The sequence below is a fragment of the Tribolium castaneum genome, chromosome 5 (genome assembly GCF_031307605.1).
Source record: "Tribolium castaneum strain GA2 chromosome 5, icTriCast1.1, whole genome shotgun sequence".
NCBI classification, from domain to species: domain Eukaryota; kingdom Metazoa; phylum Arthropoda; class Insecta; order Coleoptera; family Tenebrionidae; genus Tribolium; species Tribolium castaneum.
Genome location: NC_087398.1, coordinates 5,497,448 through 5,511,721, shown reverse-complemented (window position 1 = coordinate 5,511,721; position 14,274 = coordinate 5,497,448). Strand labels below are relative to the sequence as shown.

General features: G+C 39.3%; 1 protein-coding gene across 1 annotated transcript; it reads right to left on the bottom strand.

The window, feature by feature from the left end:
• Window positions 1-109: 109 nt before the first annotated feature.
• Window positions 110-6,907, bottom strand: LOC661884 (cilia- and flagella-associated protein 47). The gene is made up of 8 exons (XM_015980581.2): window positions 6,608-6,907; window positions 6,403-6,560; window positions 6,168-6,357; window positions 5,835-6,122; window positions 5,587-5,690; window positions 4,854-5,540; window positions 493-4,808; window positions 110-445 (listed from the first exon to the last, which is right to left on the bottom strand). The coding sequence occupies exons 1-8, from the start codon at window positions 6,854-6,856 to the stop codon at window positions 126-128; spliced, it is 6,312 nt and encodes a 2,103-aa protein (XP_015836067.2). The 5' UTR covers window positions 6,857-6,907; the 3' UTR covers window positions 110-125.
• Between the last annotated feature and the right edge of the window lie 7,367 nt (window positions 6,908-14,274).

The window sequence follows — 14,274 nt, the reverse complement described above, 5'->3', positions numbered from 1 at the left end:
CTTGACGCCGACTTTTGCGGCGTTCACCGGCTTTTTGCGAAAATCGGACGATTGGGTCGCGCTTGAACAACTCGCAGGAAACATATTTTTTATGAACAAAGTATTCAACTATTTTTCAAAGCGTTTTATTCGGCAAAGTCGGTCACAGTCACAGATTCTTCGGGAAAATTAAAAGTTATTTTATAAAACCGCGTTTCAATTTTATCCTCGGACTGCAACCGCATCCGACAGGTCCCAACGTCTTTCAGATTTTTAACTGGATGGATGGGCAATCTGTAAAATTCCTCCGAAGTGACATCGTCAAAAACAACGTCACGGAGCGTAATAAAACAGTTCGGCTTATCCAAAATCACTCGATACTGAACAGTTTCTTCAATCACTTGTCTCATCTGATGTGTCTCCGAATTGAGAATCAAAGTCATTATCCTGGTACCGGTTGGAGTAACTACAACACTAGAACGATTAAAAATTCCAAACAATTTCGGGAAATACAAATTCGTTTTGACCAAAACTTCAGCTCTTCCCCGTCCACGTAATTGAGCAACATTTTCTTGCGGGCGTTCCACAAGGGGGTGTTTATCATCGGTATTTGGAGGTACATCACCAACGGACAGTTTGTGTGGACGGACGGTTTAGGTTTGCATCTACACACCAGATGTTCGTAGTTATCCGGCAAATTCAGACTCAAATTTTCGAAACATCCCCCGTGAATTTTCCCAGTCAAGGTCATTTTAATCCCCCAATCGCCCACTTCCGGGTTCGTAAAATAGAACCACAAGTCTCTCGGACCGATTTGGTGGCAACAAATAAGAGGCGAAGCTGTGCATTTCCCCTCCTCATCAAACAGACACATTTCGTCGGGAATAACAAACTCCTTGACCGTTTTCAACTGCTTGATGTCCTCCCACGGGAACAGGACATTTTTCTCCTTACTGACCGGCTGATAACCGAACAAAAGCGCATAATCGGTCTGGATTTTGAATGGCGATTGCGTGTTCAGTGTGACTTTGCAAGGTTGGTACAAATTCACAGTTAGCGGTATTTCCATGCAAACGGACGACACATCAGCCTCGCCCACCACTGTAACAGCGACACTCTTCCCGTATTTGTTTCCCGGTGTTTCCCCGGAAAACAACAGCGTGGTGGTTGTGTTCAACACACTCTTGGCATGATAGCGAACTTTGACAGTTTTCTTCTCGCCTGGCTGCAGCCGGATCACTTCAGCATTCGCCGAAAATAAATGATTCGGGTTTTCGAAAAACACGACATGGTACACAATCTCGTTACCACCAGCGTTTTCAATTTCAATTGAGGCCGAACCGCCTTGAGTCAGCGGTGCCTGAATCGTTATTACCTCCTTGGGGTAGTAGTTTGGCAAAACTGCGTACAAATAATTGGCCAAAAGCAACATTTCGACCATTCCGCAATGTTGGAGCGTTAGGGGCGAAATGACGTAACTCAGCTTGAGTTTTTTCCACGCTTTGACTAGTATGCAACTATTGTGGTGGATTTCTTCCGGGTTGTACGGTCTCGGGTACATATCGCTGATCAAAGGCTTGACATAGGGGCAATAACGCGCAGTCACGGCCCCCAAAATAAGGCCATCGCGCAAATCTACGTCCAGGAAAATCAGTTCTTTGGGCTCCGGTGGCGGCTCCTTCCATAGATTTTCACTCTCTTCGTCGTAACATTTCTGTAGCCAGAAAATCAGTTCTTTCTCGTGAACGCCGTAAATCCCAACGTCCAGAACGTACTCTCCCTTGTCCTCAGTCGACTGGCGCGAAAACTGAGTCAGTGACTGTTTCTCCTTAAACCTGCCCTCTGACTCCGAACTTTCGCTGTCATTGAATGGCAACTCCACGGTGCGGAACAGAAAGAACGTTTTGATGATTTGGAGGATTAAATCAATCCAGCATTGTTTCGACCCCCGATTGAAAATTCGCTCGTCCATTATGGCCCGCTCCGGGTGTTTGGTTCTCTCGTATTGGACGTACTGGTCGTAGTTTAGGAGCAGTTTAGCGGAGACGTGCGGCAAGTGAACGGGGAAACCGCGAAGGTAGTGCAAAATGTTCGAGTTTGTTTTGTAAGTGTAGACCAGCCATTGCATGTCCGTGCTGTCGGCTGGAAATTTAGCAGACAGTCGTTGCTTAATTCCTTGCCCACACACATTGGCAATGAGTTGCAATAAAGGCAGTTCAACAGTCTTGGATTTTTTTATTCCACCAAATCGTACTTTTTTCCGATCTGGGTCGGCTTTACAAAAGTCGGAAAAACCCTCCGGGATCTTGTAATAACATTTCGAGTAAAACACCTGAGTGAAAAGCCAGTTTTCGAGGGTTTTTCTCAATTTTCTCATATACTCCGCGTAGTCGGATTTGTCGTCATCGCTGGGGAAGAGCGGGTAAGGGGTGGTGTTTTTATTAGTCAACATGTCGATATATTCGGGTCTTAAATACGGGGTCGATGATTTATGGGAGTATAGGAAGTTGGAACTACCGTCGGTACTTCCCGACTCTTTCAACATGTGGGAGTATGCGTGCGTGGTCAGGAGATTATTTTCGGTAACGCCAGTCACAGTGACCTCACATCTCGCATTACAAGTGCAATAGAAAGCCAATTTCGAGTTGAAACAACTGTCTTTTGTGCACTCGTAAACGAGGCTAACTGGCAAAACCGATTCACCTTTTTCCGGACGCCGCCCTTTTTCGAACATGGCATGCAAGCCGATGACTTCAGTGTCACTGATAACTTCACAGTTTTCGAAATGGTTGTTCATATGCAGCTTCAAACGAAACTCACTGGCCAACTTCACGGGAACTGGCTCGAAGTCAATGCAGGCCAATGACGGTGTTATGGTAGGAGTGTCGTAAACTCCCCGCAAAGTCAGATAATTGAAAATCTTGTCGTCGAAATAATGACGCAGGAAAAGTGGGAGCTTGACCACGTATTCGCCAAGATCAGACGGGGAAAACTGGGCCGAAAAGGCCGCTTTTTCGCCCGGTTCTAGGACGATTTTGTAGGAGATTCCGTAATACTCCACGTTTGGGTTACCCTTAGGCTGCAGCGAAAAAGGGTAATCGAGATCGTCCAGTCGGATACAAACCGCAGCAACGTCGTCACTAGTGTTGGTGATTTCAAAATCGGTGCTTGTAACGTTATTGTAATGATCTTCGTCGAAGTAGACGAAATTAATGTTGAGACTTGAAAATTCTAAAGTCTTTTCTATGGCACTAGCCGTAAGCCGCACCAAAGGCAAGGCTTTAGGGTAACGCGTCAAAATATTAATACTGTAGTTATTTTCATACTTCGTGGTGAGTTCTCTCAGAAAATAGTTAGTGCTAGCCGTTGCGTTGCTGTTAATATTAACAGGCCCGAGAATATCGTTGATTTTGAACGGCAGAAAGAGCGAATACGTGCTGATATAGTAGGGATGGAAGTGCAAATAGAAAACCTTGCCTTGACTCGGCTGCAACACTATCTTGTCAATATGAGGAAAGTGCTCGTCTTCATTATCGGTGACAGTAAACTCCGGAAACTCGTCACACGGAAACGTTACGTAATTAGTCGTCTTGGACAAATTCCGGACGACGAAGGCCAACGTATCGAAGCCAAACGGTGCAATTTTCCGGAAATACATAATATCCGGCTTGAAACTAAACTTCGGAAAATCCACACTGCCCTTAAACGCGATCGCAACCTCCTCCCGTTCCCCCACGAGAAAAACAATCTCAGTGGAAAACTCCACAACCGCGTTAATATGAACAGTGATAATAAACACTTGGCTGTCCAACCCGTCCAAAATCCCCTCCTGCGGCTCGATTTTGACCCCGGGCACCGGGACCCCGCCCGGGATGCTAAACAAGGTCTGGAAATTCTTCAAGTTCTTCATAATCAGTTTCCTCCTGACTGGGATATTCAAAGAGATCAAACCAACATCAATTTCGTAAGTGTCGAACGCAACGTCGTACTTGCGCTTCTTGCGGGACACCTGCAGGATGCGCTTTTGCCCGCTCTCGGAAGTTAACACGCACTCGCTGAAACTTTCCTCGGTTAGGTCAGGCGTGTACGCCATCATGCACAAAATGTAGCTCTCGGCTTTGATGCCCCCATACGCCGGGTAGATTTTAAAACTGCCCTCGGGCACCTCCCACTCGAAGCTCGTGTAAGCGTTAAGGCCGTTCATCAGTTTGAAAAACTTGTAATGCCCGTCGTATTCGTGAAACTCGATGTGGTGCGGCTCAACTCGCAGGGTCTTGGGGACGGCCTCAGCCACGGCTGTCACCTCGTACAGGGTGCTGTCGTTGACCAACACGTTGATGTTGACGTAGTACCGGCCGATGCTACACGTACTGAACGTGAAGGGGATTTTCTTCTTCTCGCAACTTTGGATAATGTGCCGGGCGTTGTTTTCGAAAACTATGCAAGACTTGTTGGCTTGAAGCAACACTCGGATGGGGAAAGTGTTCAAGTTTTGGATTTGGAAATAGTCGGTGATTGTGGTGAAAGCTGCGACCTTGCGCAGTCGGATCGACTTTGGGGTGATTTTAATATTGTACAAAAGGCGGGGCAGGAGGGGGATGAACGGGGTGTACGAGATGATTTTTTTTGGCCTTGGGGCGGCATCGCGACATTTGGTGTTCTGGCGCAGTAGAAGCTTGTAGTTGGTGAGGGCATAATCCCTCAAGTCTTCGTTTTCGGGAGGTGGGGGCTTGCACAAGCTTCGAATATAATCGATGTAGAATTTTTCGTTTTCTAGTTTAACAGCCATCTCTTCAGGGCTTAGGCGGTAGGGAAAGTCAGGTGCGAGCCTAAACAATCCCCAAAATAAAAAATTACGAACGATCAAGCCTTACTTGTTTGCTAAATCGCGACAAGGCCCACATTCCACGCACTGCCCTAAAGCTTCCTTCTTTGCCACATTTTTCGTTTCCACATATATTCTCAAAATCGCAACTCCCACCTTCCGCATCACGTGTCTATCATCGGGAGATACTTTGCTCAACAAATCAAAGGTGACTTTTTTGGTGACTTGGCCCAGCTTCAAAGCCCTTATGATCACAAGAACTTCAAGACTGTCACTTGGTGCCAAATCAAACTGATTTGGTCTAACATCAATCGACAAAACTTTATTATACTTGACTCTGACAGGAAGATGCGAGGACTGGTTTTGCACTAACACGACCCGGTGGTACTCCTTTTGCAGAGTTAGTTCGTTTAGGGTGATAAAAGTCGGTGTTAGGGTGACCCCAGCACGTTCTTTTTCCCCATGGATGCATACACCGATCGAATGCTCAAAACTGAACGTTTCTGACGCTAGTTCGTCTTCGCAGGTGAGGCTAAAGTAGCTGCCGTTGGCGTCGTCAATCAGGATATCATTCGTGGTCAAAGCAACCGAACTGTCCACTAAAGTAGGGGAGCTGGTGGAGTTATCCTTGGTTCTAATCTCGTTATGCCCAACGTCCCTACAGTCCATTCTGATGACTTTCAAAAAACCGGCAGAGTAATTCTTTTCCCGTTTCCGCGTCACGACAGGAGCAAATCTAGAAACTGCTTTTTTGACTGCCTTAAGAGATTTCTCCAAATTACGTAATTTGCAAAACAGCGCCTCGTAAAGCGGCCAAGCGGCCGTCAATCGGCGTTATGTGAAAATTGAGATAGTTATCGTCGATTTTTCTCGCCTCGTCCAGTGTCTGCAATTTACGTTGTACTAATTGCCGTTATTAATATTAACGAGATGTAAAACAGTGGCACGCATTCCAAATTCTTGCATAATTGGAGTTTTGATTGGTTTGGTGTAGGGCAGGGCGAGACTGCCCACGCTCCACGTGACTTACCATCGTGGTACCCTTGATTTCGGCCATGACGCAGAACATGGAATGCGACGAGCTGAAATTTTTGATTAGAAGCGGTTGCGTCGAAGAGGAGCCGTAGTAAGTCGGCGGGAAGTCGACCAAAGTGAAGTCGAGACTGTTGATAAACTTCCGCACTAAAAGTTTGGGGGAAATAAACGTCCCGGAAATGACGACTCGTTGGGGAGGATTGGCTTTCACCCAAAACTCCTCCATGAACTCGCCCTCGCGCGAACCCACCACTTCGACGCTGATTTCCACCGAGGTTTTGGCCTAAAGAGGTTTTAAGCGTTTGGAGGCAAGTAGAGTAGTACCGACAGCCACGGTCCCTTTCATGGGCTCCACCGTGAGCTCCAAGGGGTTGCGGCCCAAGTCTATGGCGAATTGCGTGTCCCGATATCCCGAATTTATGATAAAAAAGGAGCGGCTTGTCGCATGATTCACAGCATCGATGCGGCCGAAGTCTAACAGTTGGGGTTCTATGGTGAGGATGGCGCAAGACAGTGTCCTAGATGGAGTACCAACTTGAGTATTCCTAACACCTTGTACCTACACCACGAAATAATAGTCCACCTCTTGGTCGTTTACCCAAATTGTGGCAAAGCCACGTTTCACGCCTAAAGCGGCCGTGTAAGTGTATTTGACTGTCCTGACGATTTTCATGCCAGGACTTAGGTGGAGGCCGCGCGGGAACGACTTGAACTCGAAAGTCTGCAAAATGTGGATACCACAACTATTTTTTTTTAATATAAAGCTACTTTAGAGTTGGGTTCACATAATCTGACGAACGCCAAATGCTTGCCGCAGTTTTGTATCACCATCTTGTACTTGTATCGCTTGCCTTCGTAAGCATTGTCGAAGTGCATGCACGGTGGAGTTATTCTAACACAGTTAACTTCCAAAGTGGTGGGCAAACTGTCGAGATCAAACTCGATGTCGATGCTTCGAAGAGATTTGGAATTGAGTGACGATGACGATGAGGGTTCTTGGAAAATTTCCACCGACATCGTAAATTGTTAAAAATGACATTGACTTAATGCAGCTTTGGAAATGTGACACTTTTTGGTTTCTTGATCGAAATAAAAAAACTCAGTCAAAAAATTTTTTTTATTAAGAGCCGTCCGGAGTGAAATCTCTTATGGGAGTTCCATTGTAAAAGACTACCCCTGTACTTCAAAAACTCTCAAACATATTTTCAATTTTTTTTCCTGTTTATCGGCCATTTTAAATATGCGATAGGTTACCTACAGACTCTAATAAAGGTAGAGAAAGTTTGACTAAAGTTAAGGATTTCTAGAAAACGCATTTTAAGAGGTTTTTTCGAATTCTTTAAATGGCCAATAAATTTGTTCTTGTTGTCTAACCCGATAATTTCAAGTCCGATGAAAAAATGTTTGTAAATAACACCTCCACAGAGGTAGCCTTATTTGCAATCAAAAATCGAGTGAGCAAGAGATAATTTACAACACTCTTATAAAAAGTAACCGCAAACAATTAGACCCGGACTTAACATAATTTACGAGGATCACCCCTGACGATGCAAACGGATGTCCAATACATGGCTAGATTTATAAGAGGAGATTTCAGAGATTTTATAATTTCTTTGGGATAAACAGTCTTTTGAATAAATGAGAAATGTGATTTCATTAAAAATACAAGGTACCTAAATTAATGTTTTGCTTTTATTTCTGGTACGAAGGACGAAAGTTTATTTATGAGAATGCATTTGAAATAATATTGGTCGGTTATTAATTACTCCGGTGATAAATAAATATTTAAATATTTGGGGAACGGAGTAACAACCAGGTATATAATCCAGCCAGTTCCGTGTAAACACGTCTTTGTCACCTCTTTTCTGGAAAAAACGATCATTTGTCTCGAATTTGAGTCACTGGCAGCCCTTGGGTTCAAAACTTAGACCGTACTTAGAAAAGTACATCGCTTCCATGATACTGCGACCTAATTACGTGGAAAATTATATTATTTTAAGCTGAGAATTGATGTATATTTTTTCAAATATGATGTCACTTTGATCTATTTAGTTAAATTTACTATGTTTTGAGAAAAATTGGAAATTTTGTTACTTTTACGTTTTTAGAGCATTTTATCAAGTTTTCAGTAAAGAACTGATTTTGGTAAACTTCCTAAACTCCTTTTTTTTTGGTCTGTTATATGGGTCAAGCAAATACACCCAACAACCCTTTTCAGGCCACTGTATATAAATGCAGGTACAAGTGAGTGAAAATCATTTGCCTTCGAACCATTGTTCCGTAGATTTCTCCATGACATTTCGAGTTTCTGAGTTTTATTTTTTTCTGTCTATTTTTTTCAATTAGTTTTAGAGTGTTGTTAGTTTAGTTTTATATAAATATTAGAACTACAAGATAATATTGCTAATATTGCTAATACATGATTGGTTACAAACTTGAAAAATTACGTATATTTATAATTCGTAACAATATTTCCCTTTTATTCGCGCTCCCGTTCCCGCGCCTCATTAATCATGTCTGCGTCTCGCCTCGACCCGGGGGACTCCCCCAGCGAGTGATTGATTGTAAAGTCGCCGCGGCAAACTGATGATCCACCGCGCGTTCCTCCATCATAACTCCCCGGAGTGGCTCCGTTTGTAAAAATTGCGCCTCCATGTAGTTGAGACACGGCGACGTGGCGTGAGAACGTCGTGTAACACGCCGACTAAGCGGTCGGCGATATCCTAGGGGAGGCAACTCTCGGCGCTCTAATACAATTAGCCCGACTATATGCTGTGCGTCAGGACGAGCGGCGTGTCCTTTATGTCGGCTGTAGCTTTGTGGGTCCTCCGGGTGCAATGCTCGACGTAAACGAGAGACGACAACCGACGGTTTCCGGTCCCCGGGGACGGAAGAGCCGCGATTAAAGCGCCCCGAGGACGAGGATTTCGATGGCTAATTGTTGGCGCAGAGAAGGATTTGCGAAGTTTGAACGCGGTCATTTAAACGAAAACACGCAGCAAATTCTTGCAGTAAATGATCAATGCTGTTGTTATTTGTGTGTTGGGGAAGGTGCAGCAGATGCATGCCGGGCGCCTTGGGGCCGTAATTTTTAATTATTAAATATTGAAACGGGTTGTCGAGGCGTGCGTCTGCGGGTTGCTGCTCTGTTTGCTAATTCGTTTAGCCAAACATCTCGACTCTTTTGAGGGGAACGACGATTCAATTGAATTACGGACCCTCGGATACTTGACGCTCTGTATTATGCGACAATAAAAACATATTACGTTGGGCCGGAAAGGACAGACACATAACAATTAATAAGAAAAACACATAAGGAGAATGATGGAACAAGAAAACCGCGGGAAAGGACAGCGCCTTGGCAATAACAATGAATTTAGATTGTTTCAACACTGATTGGACCGCCAAGGCTGAGGCTTTTAGCGACAGCGGTTGTACTTCCCTGTGAGGAGTTTCAACTAAAGGGAAATGATCATGTTAAAAGGCAAAGGCGTAATAATACGACTGACTAATTAAAATTTGCACCACTTTACGAAAGAATTAATGGTTTAAATGGTCGTCTTTGGACAAGAAAAATAACATTTTATAAGGCGAAGCGAGTATTGGAGGGTGTCTGAGGAGCCAAATAAAACTTCAGTAAAAACTGAATTTATCAAATGAGCAACACCTGACTGAGAAATTGGGTCAAAAGTTACATAGCATATTTTTTTGATTCACTTATTTTTCAACCAAAAATGCGATTGATTAGTAAAATTTCATTAAAATTAAACCAGAATTTTTAACAAAATCTTGCTGGAAATTAAAGAAACTGAGTGGAAAATGGCATTTTTCCGCTATAAATTTTGACCTGATTTATTTTTAGGAAAAATCTCTTAATATCATTCCAAAATATAATTATTTAATAAATAAATCAAATCTATGCTCCTTTTAACTTTTGCGTTCAGTGGTTTGGTACAAAGTTCAATAAAAAAAAGAATTAGGTAGTTAATTAATAATTCTAAAGAAATCTATACGTACGCAAAATCAAGAGTTTTTAAATTAGAAGTTATGTTCCTAAGTAGTGCCAAATATTAAGCTTTTAATTCAAATACAATCCAAAAATTATTTTTTTCCAAAGGTTACGACAAAATATAATTAACCGTGCATTACATCACATTCTATTTCACAAAAAAGGTGTTCTCTTTTAAATAATTGTTAGTTGTTTCTTATTTTTGTAAAAATTTTCGAGTTATAATAAAATTATTACTTGACATAATTTTTGTGTCCTGTCCCTAATGTCCTGTCCGTAATCTCTTTCGCTGTATCACCTGTTTAAATAGTTTAAATTTGTTTAAATAGATCTACCACTCCTAACATGGTTTTGTTTTTTCGAAATATTCAAAAATTTTTTTACTTATTTTAGACTAAATTTTTATTAAACGCATTCGTGTCCCGTCCGTAATCAATTATTATTTATAACTATTTTTGGAAAATTGTCGGCATTTATTTAATTTGTTAATCATACAACACATTGATGCTTCATGGATGTTGATTGTAATGTCATCAATGTAACTATTACTGTATTTTTAATAAGCCAATTTAAAAATAAACGTTGTTAGTTGTTTCTCATTTTTGTGAAAATTTGCGCGTTATAATAAAATTATTACTTGACATAATTTTTGTTCCTGTCCCTAATGTCCTGTCCGTAATCTCTTTCGCTGTATCACCTGTTTAAATAGTTTAAATTTGTTTAAATAGATCTACCACTTCTAACATGGTTTTGTTTTTTCGAAATATTCAAAAATTTTTTTATTTATTTTAGACTAAATTTTTATTAAACGCATTCGTGTCCCGTCCGTAATCAATTATTATTTATAACTATTTTTGGAAAATTGTCGTCATTTATTTAATTTGTTAATCATACAACACATTGATGCTTTATGGATGTTGATTGTAATGTCATCACTGTAACTATTACTGTATTTTTAATAAGCCAATTTAAAAATAAACGTTGTTAGTTGTTTCTCATTTTTGTGAAAATTTGCGAGTTATAATAAAATTATTACTTGACATAATTTTTGTGTCCCGTCCCTAATGTCCTGTTTTCTTGAAAAAATCATTTACAATCTTTGTATTATGTCGAAATAGATCTACCACTCCTAATATGGTTTTGTTCTTTCGAAATATTCAAAGATTTTTTTACTTATTTTAAACTCAATTTTTATTAAGCGCATTCGTGTCCCGTCCGTAATCAATTATTATTTATAACTATTTTTGTAAAATTGTCGGCATTTATTTGTTAATCATACAACACATTGATGCTTTATGGATGTTGATTGTAATGTCATCACTTTAACTATTACTATATTTTTTATAAGATAATTTGAAAATAAAAGTTGACAGAATTATGTCCCGTCCATAATCAAGGAAAGGCTATTTAACATTTTATTAATTAGAAATGTAGATATAGTGTCGTTTGGCCTTTTTAAATTTTTTTTTTGGCTTTTTTTTTGATTACTTCGATTTGGTAGGTTTGGTCTCACGACTAAATAATATTGAGAAAATTACTGAATTGGGCGAAAAAATAAGCTATGAGTTGATAACTTCAAAACTGTCGACAGTTTTGCCTTTTTCTCGTCACAAAATCCTAAAATAATTGAATAAGACAAAACTGTTAAGCCACTTACAATTTTAGTTAATGAAGTAGGTAACAACAAAATATTGGTAATTAATTATGGGTAAGTGTGGTTGTTGTCCGTGAAAGGATTACCGCGTAACAATGCGGGAGGAATTAGAGGCACGCAGAGGGAAACCAGCCCTACATGCTACAAAGATTAGCTCTATTGAATTTAATGAAAGGAAATTGCTCTTTTACGAACTTTATCTTATTCCAATTTGCCGTACATTAGGGCTTTGACGAGGCGAAATCCCTCAAGGAAACCGCCAGTTCTGAAATTTTTAAATAATAATACCGGTGAGTAATTGTGGTGGAATCGAAAAGTGAAAATTCCTAGAAACCCGTCATCTATTTAGCGCGTGTGAAGGCTAAAATCATCTCAAAGGAACACAATCGCTCGTACCGGCGACAATTAGCATAGTGAAAGTTCTTCGTTCTACATAAACACTCAATTAAAATAAAGCAGCTCATTATTACGATTTGTAAAAATCTCATTGCGCTGTTCAGTTATTAATAAATTAACGCCAATATCAAGGTCAGCTGCCACAATGCAATTGTTTAAACTAATTATCCCCCCTTATGCAATTCCGCTGAATTCCCTGCTGCACTTAACGAGTCAGCAGGACAAGTTTATCGAATAAACAATAAATAAATCAAGCAGCGGGACGTCCCGCGCGCCCCTTTTTCGCCACACGTCGGGGGTCAAAACACCATTTTTGACTCGAAGAAAATTTCGAATTATTGCCATATTATATCGATTGTTTTTTCCTGCGGGTGCTTGGGGATTTTTCATGGCATGTCGATGTTAGCGTGTTGCTATGACTACGCCACACCATTCCTGCCAACCACACCCAGAAATATTAAACACCATCGAGCTTCTCGGTGTGCTTTTGTGATACCGGACATTTTTCACGATGTTCGAGACGATTTGTTGGTTTTTGTTTGCATTTTGATGAGACGATGAGAGACGCAGCGATCGATGAAGGGAAATGCGCGGTTTGAAGGTTTCCGACTGAAATATGCCTTCGAAGAGGGGATGGAATGGGGGAAACGCGTTTTCAGGTTTCAGGAATTCTACTCGGCGAGATGGAAAATTTTGTTTTTGTTGAAACGGAATTATTTTTCTTACGGATCAATTGTTTCAAATCGATTAATATACGTAAATAGCTCTGTTTACATGTTTAATGAAAATGTTTATGTCGTGTGGTTAATTAGGTGTTTTATGTAATAATTTAATAATAATTTCTACTATTTTTAAAAGCTTGCTCATATAATTTCTAGCTTCTGGCATGAGTAAGCGCTTTAATAAAGCTATGTATTTTCCTGTTAGACAGCACTAACGAACTTGATAGATAACTAGGATAATTAATAAAAATAAAATAATAATAATAATGTATTTCTTAGCGGAAAAATTCGTAGAATATTCATACAAGTAGCTAGTATTATCTAAAAAGTAAATCTCTTCTGAAGATTAAGAGGCATGGGATACAAATTTTATTATTATTATTATTATTATTATTATTATTATTATTATTATTATTATTATTATTATTATTATTACATTTTTCATCTTGCTCTCTAAACACTGAAGATAAGCCGACCATTTAAAAAATAGAAATATATCCCTAGAAAAGCAAGAATTCAAGAAAAATAAAATAAAAAATAGCTTACAGCTAAAAATATAGCGGTATATTGAAATTAAAAAAACACAACGACGGTTTTTGGAACTGCTATGTTTATTACTAATGTTGAGTACTGGCTGACATGTTAAATTAAAGCGGATTGGGAAGAAGTCTTGTATCCTAAATACCATTTTAGCAATAGATTTTTAAAATACTTTACTCATTTTTGTGTATAAACTTAAAAAAAATCGTAAGTACATAAAAGCCGGGCATCAAAAAAGAAATATCCTTATTGTTTATTGACAAAAGTCTAAATAAAAACGTAAATTATTTTCATCAACGTATGTTTTGCCTAAATTCCAGAGAAAAAAAATATTTAAGATCTGTAAAGATGAACTAGAGTTTGCTTTCAAAAAACTGTTTTTGATGAATACTTAAAGCAAGTACTCCTAAGAAAATTACGTACTTTCACAGGCTGAACCTACGTTTTTATTTAGACACCGGTCACGTATTATGAGTAGATATTATCAAAAACACAAATTCTTAAATCTGATAGCGATAAAAATCAAAGCTATCTTTAGTTTTTGATATCTAGGTATTTAGGCAAAACACTGGCTACTAAGGAGATATATTTTACTGATATAAAAAAACAGAAATAAAATTTCCAATTAATAATTAAATATATATATTTGATTTATCTATTCTTAAATTTTCCGATAAAAAAAATATAAGTATGTAGGTAGCTACAATTTTTGAACGAAAATCATAATATAGTTAAAAAGCCAAATTTAATTAAATGTGATAATAAACCTTGTCTTTATTTATTAGTATAATAAAATATCATCTCAGAATGTGAACGAAAATAGATTTTTTTTAAATTCGTTCGTTAAATAAAACTGACAGATAAAATAAAAGTAAAATGAAAATTAAGCAAGAAATGATTCTAGACGGTAGAATATTTTAGATGGTATTAAAATTTTTTGATTATAAACCAGTTACATTTTCATATCCACTCCATACCTAATATAATTTAGGTGTAATTTCCAGAATAAGTCGCTCTTTAAACAATTTTGCCCGTTTATTTACATTGACAGATTACCGCACAAAACCAGCTTTAAAATAACTAACTCTTAGGTGAAGTCATCGCAACTTTATAT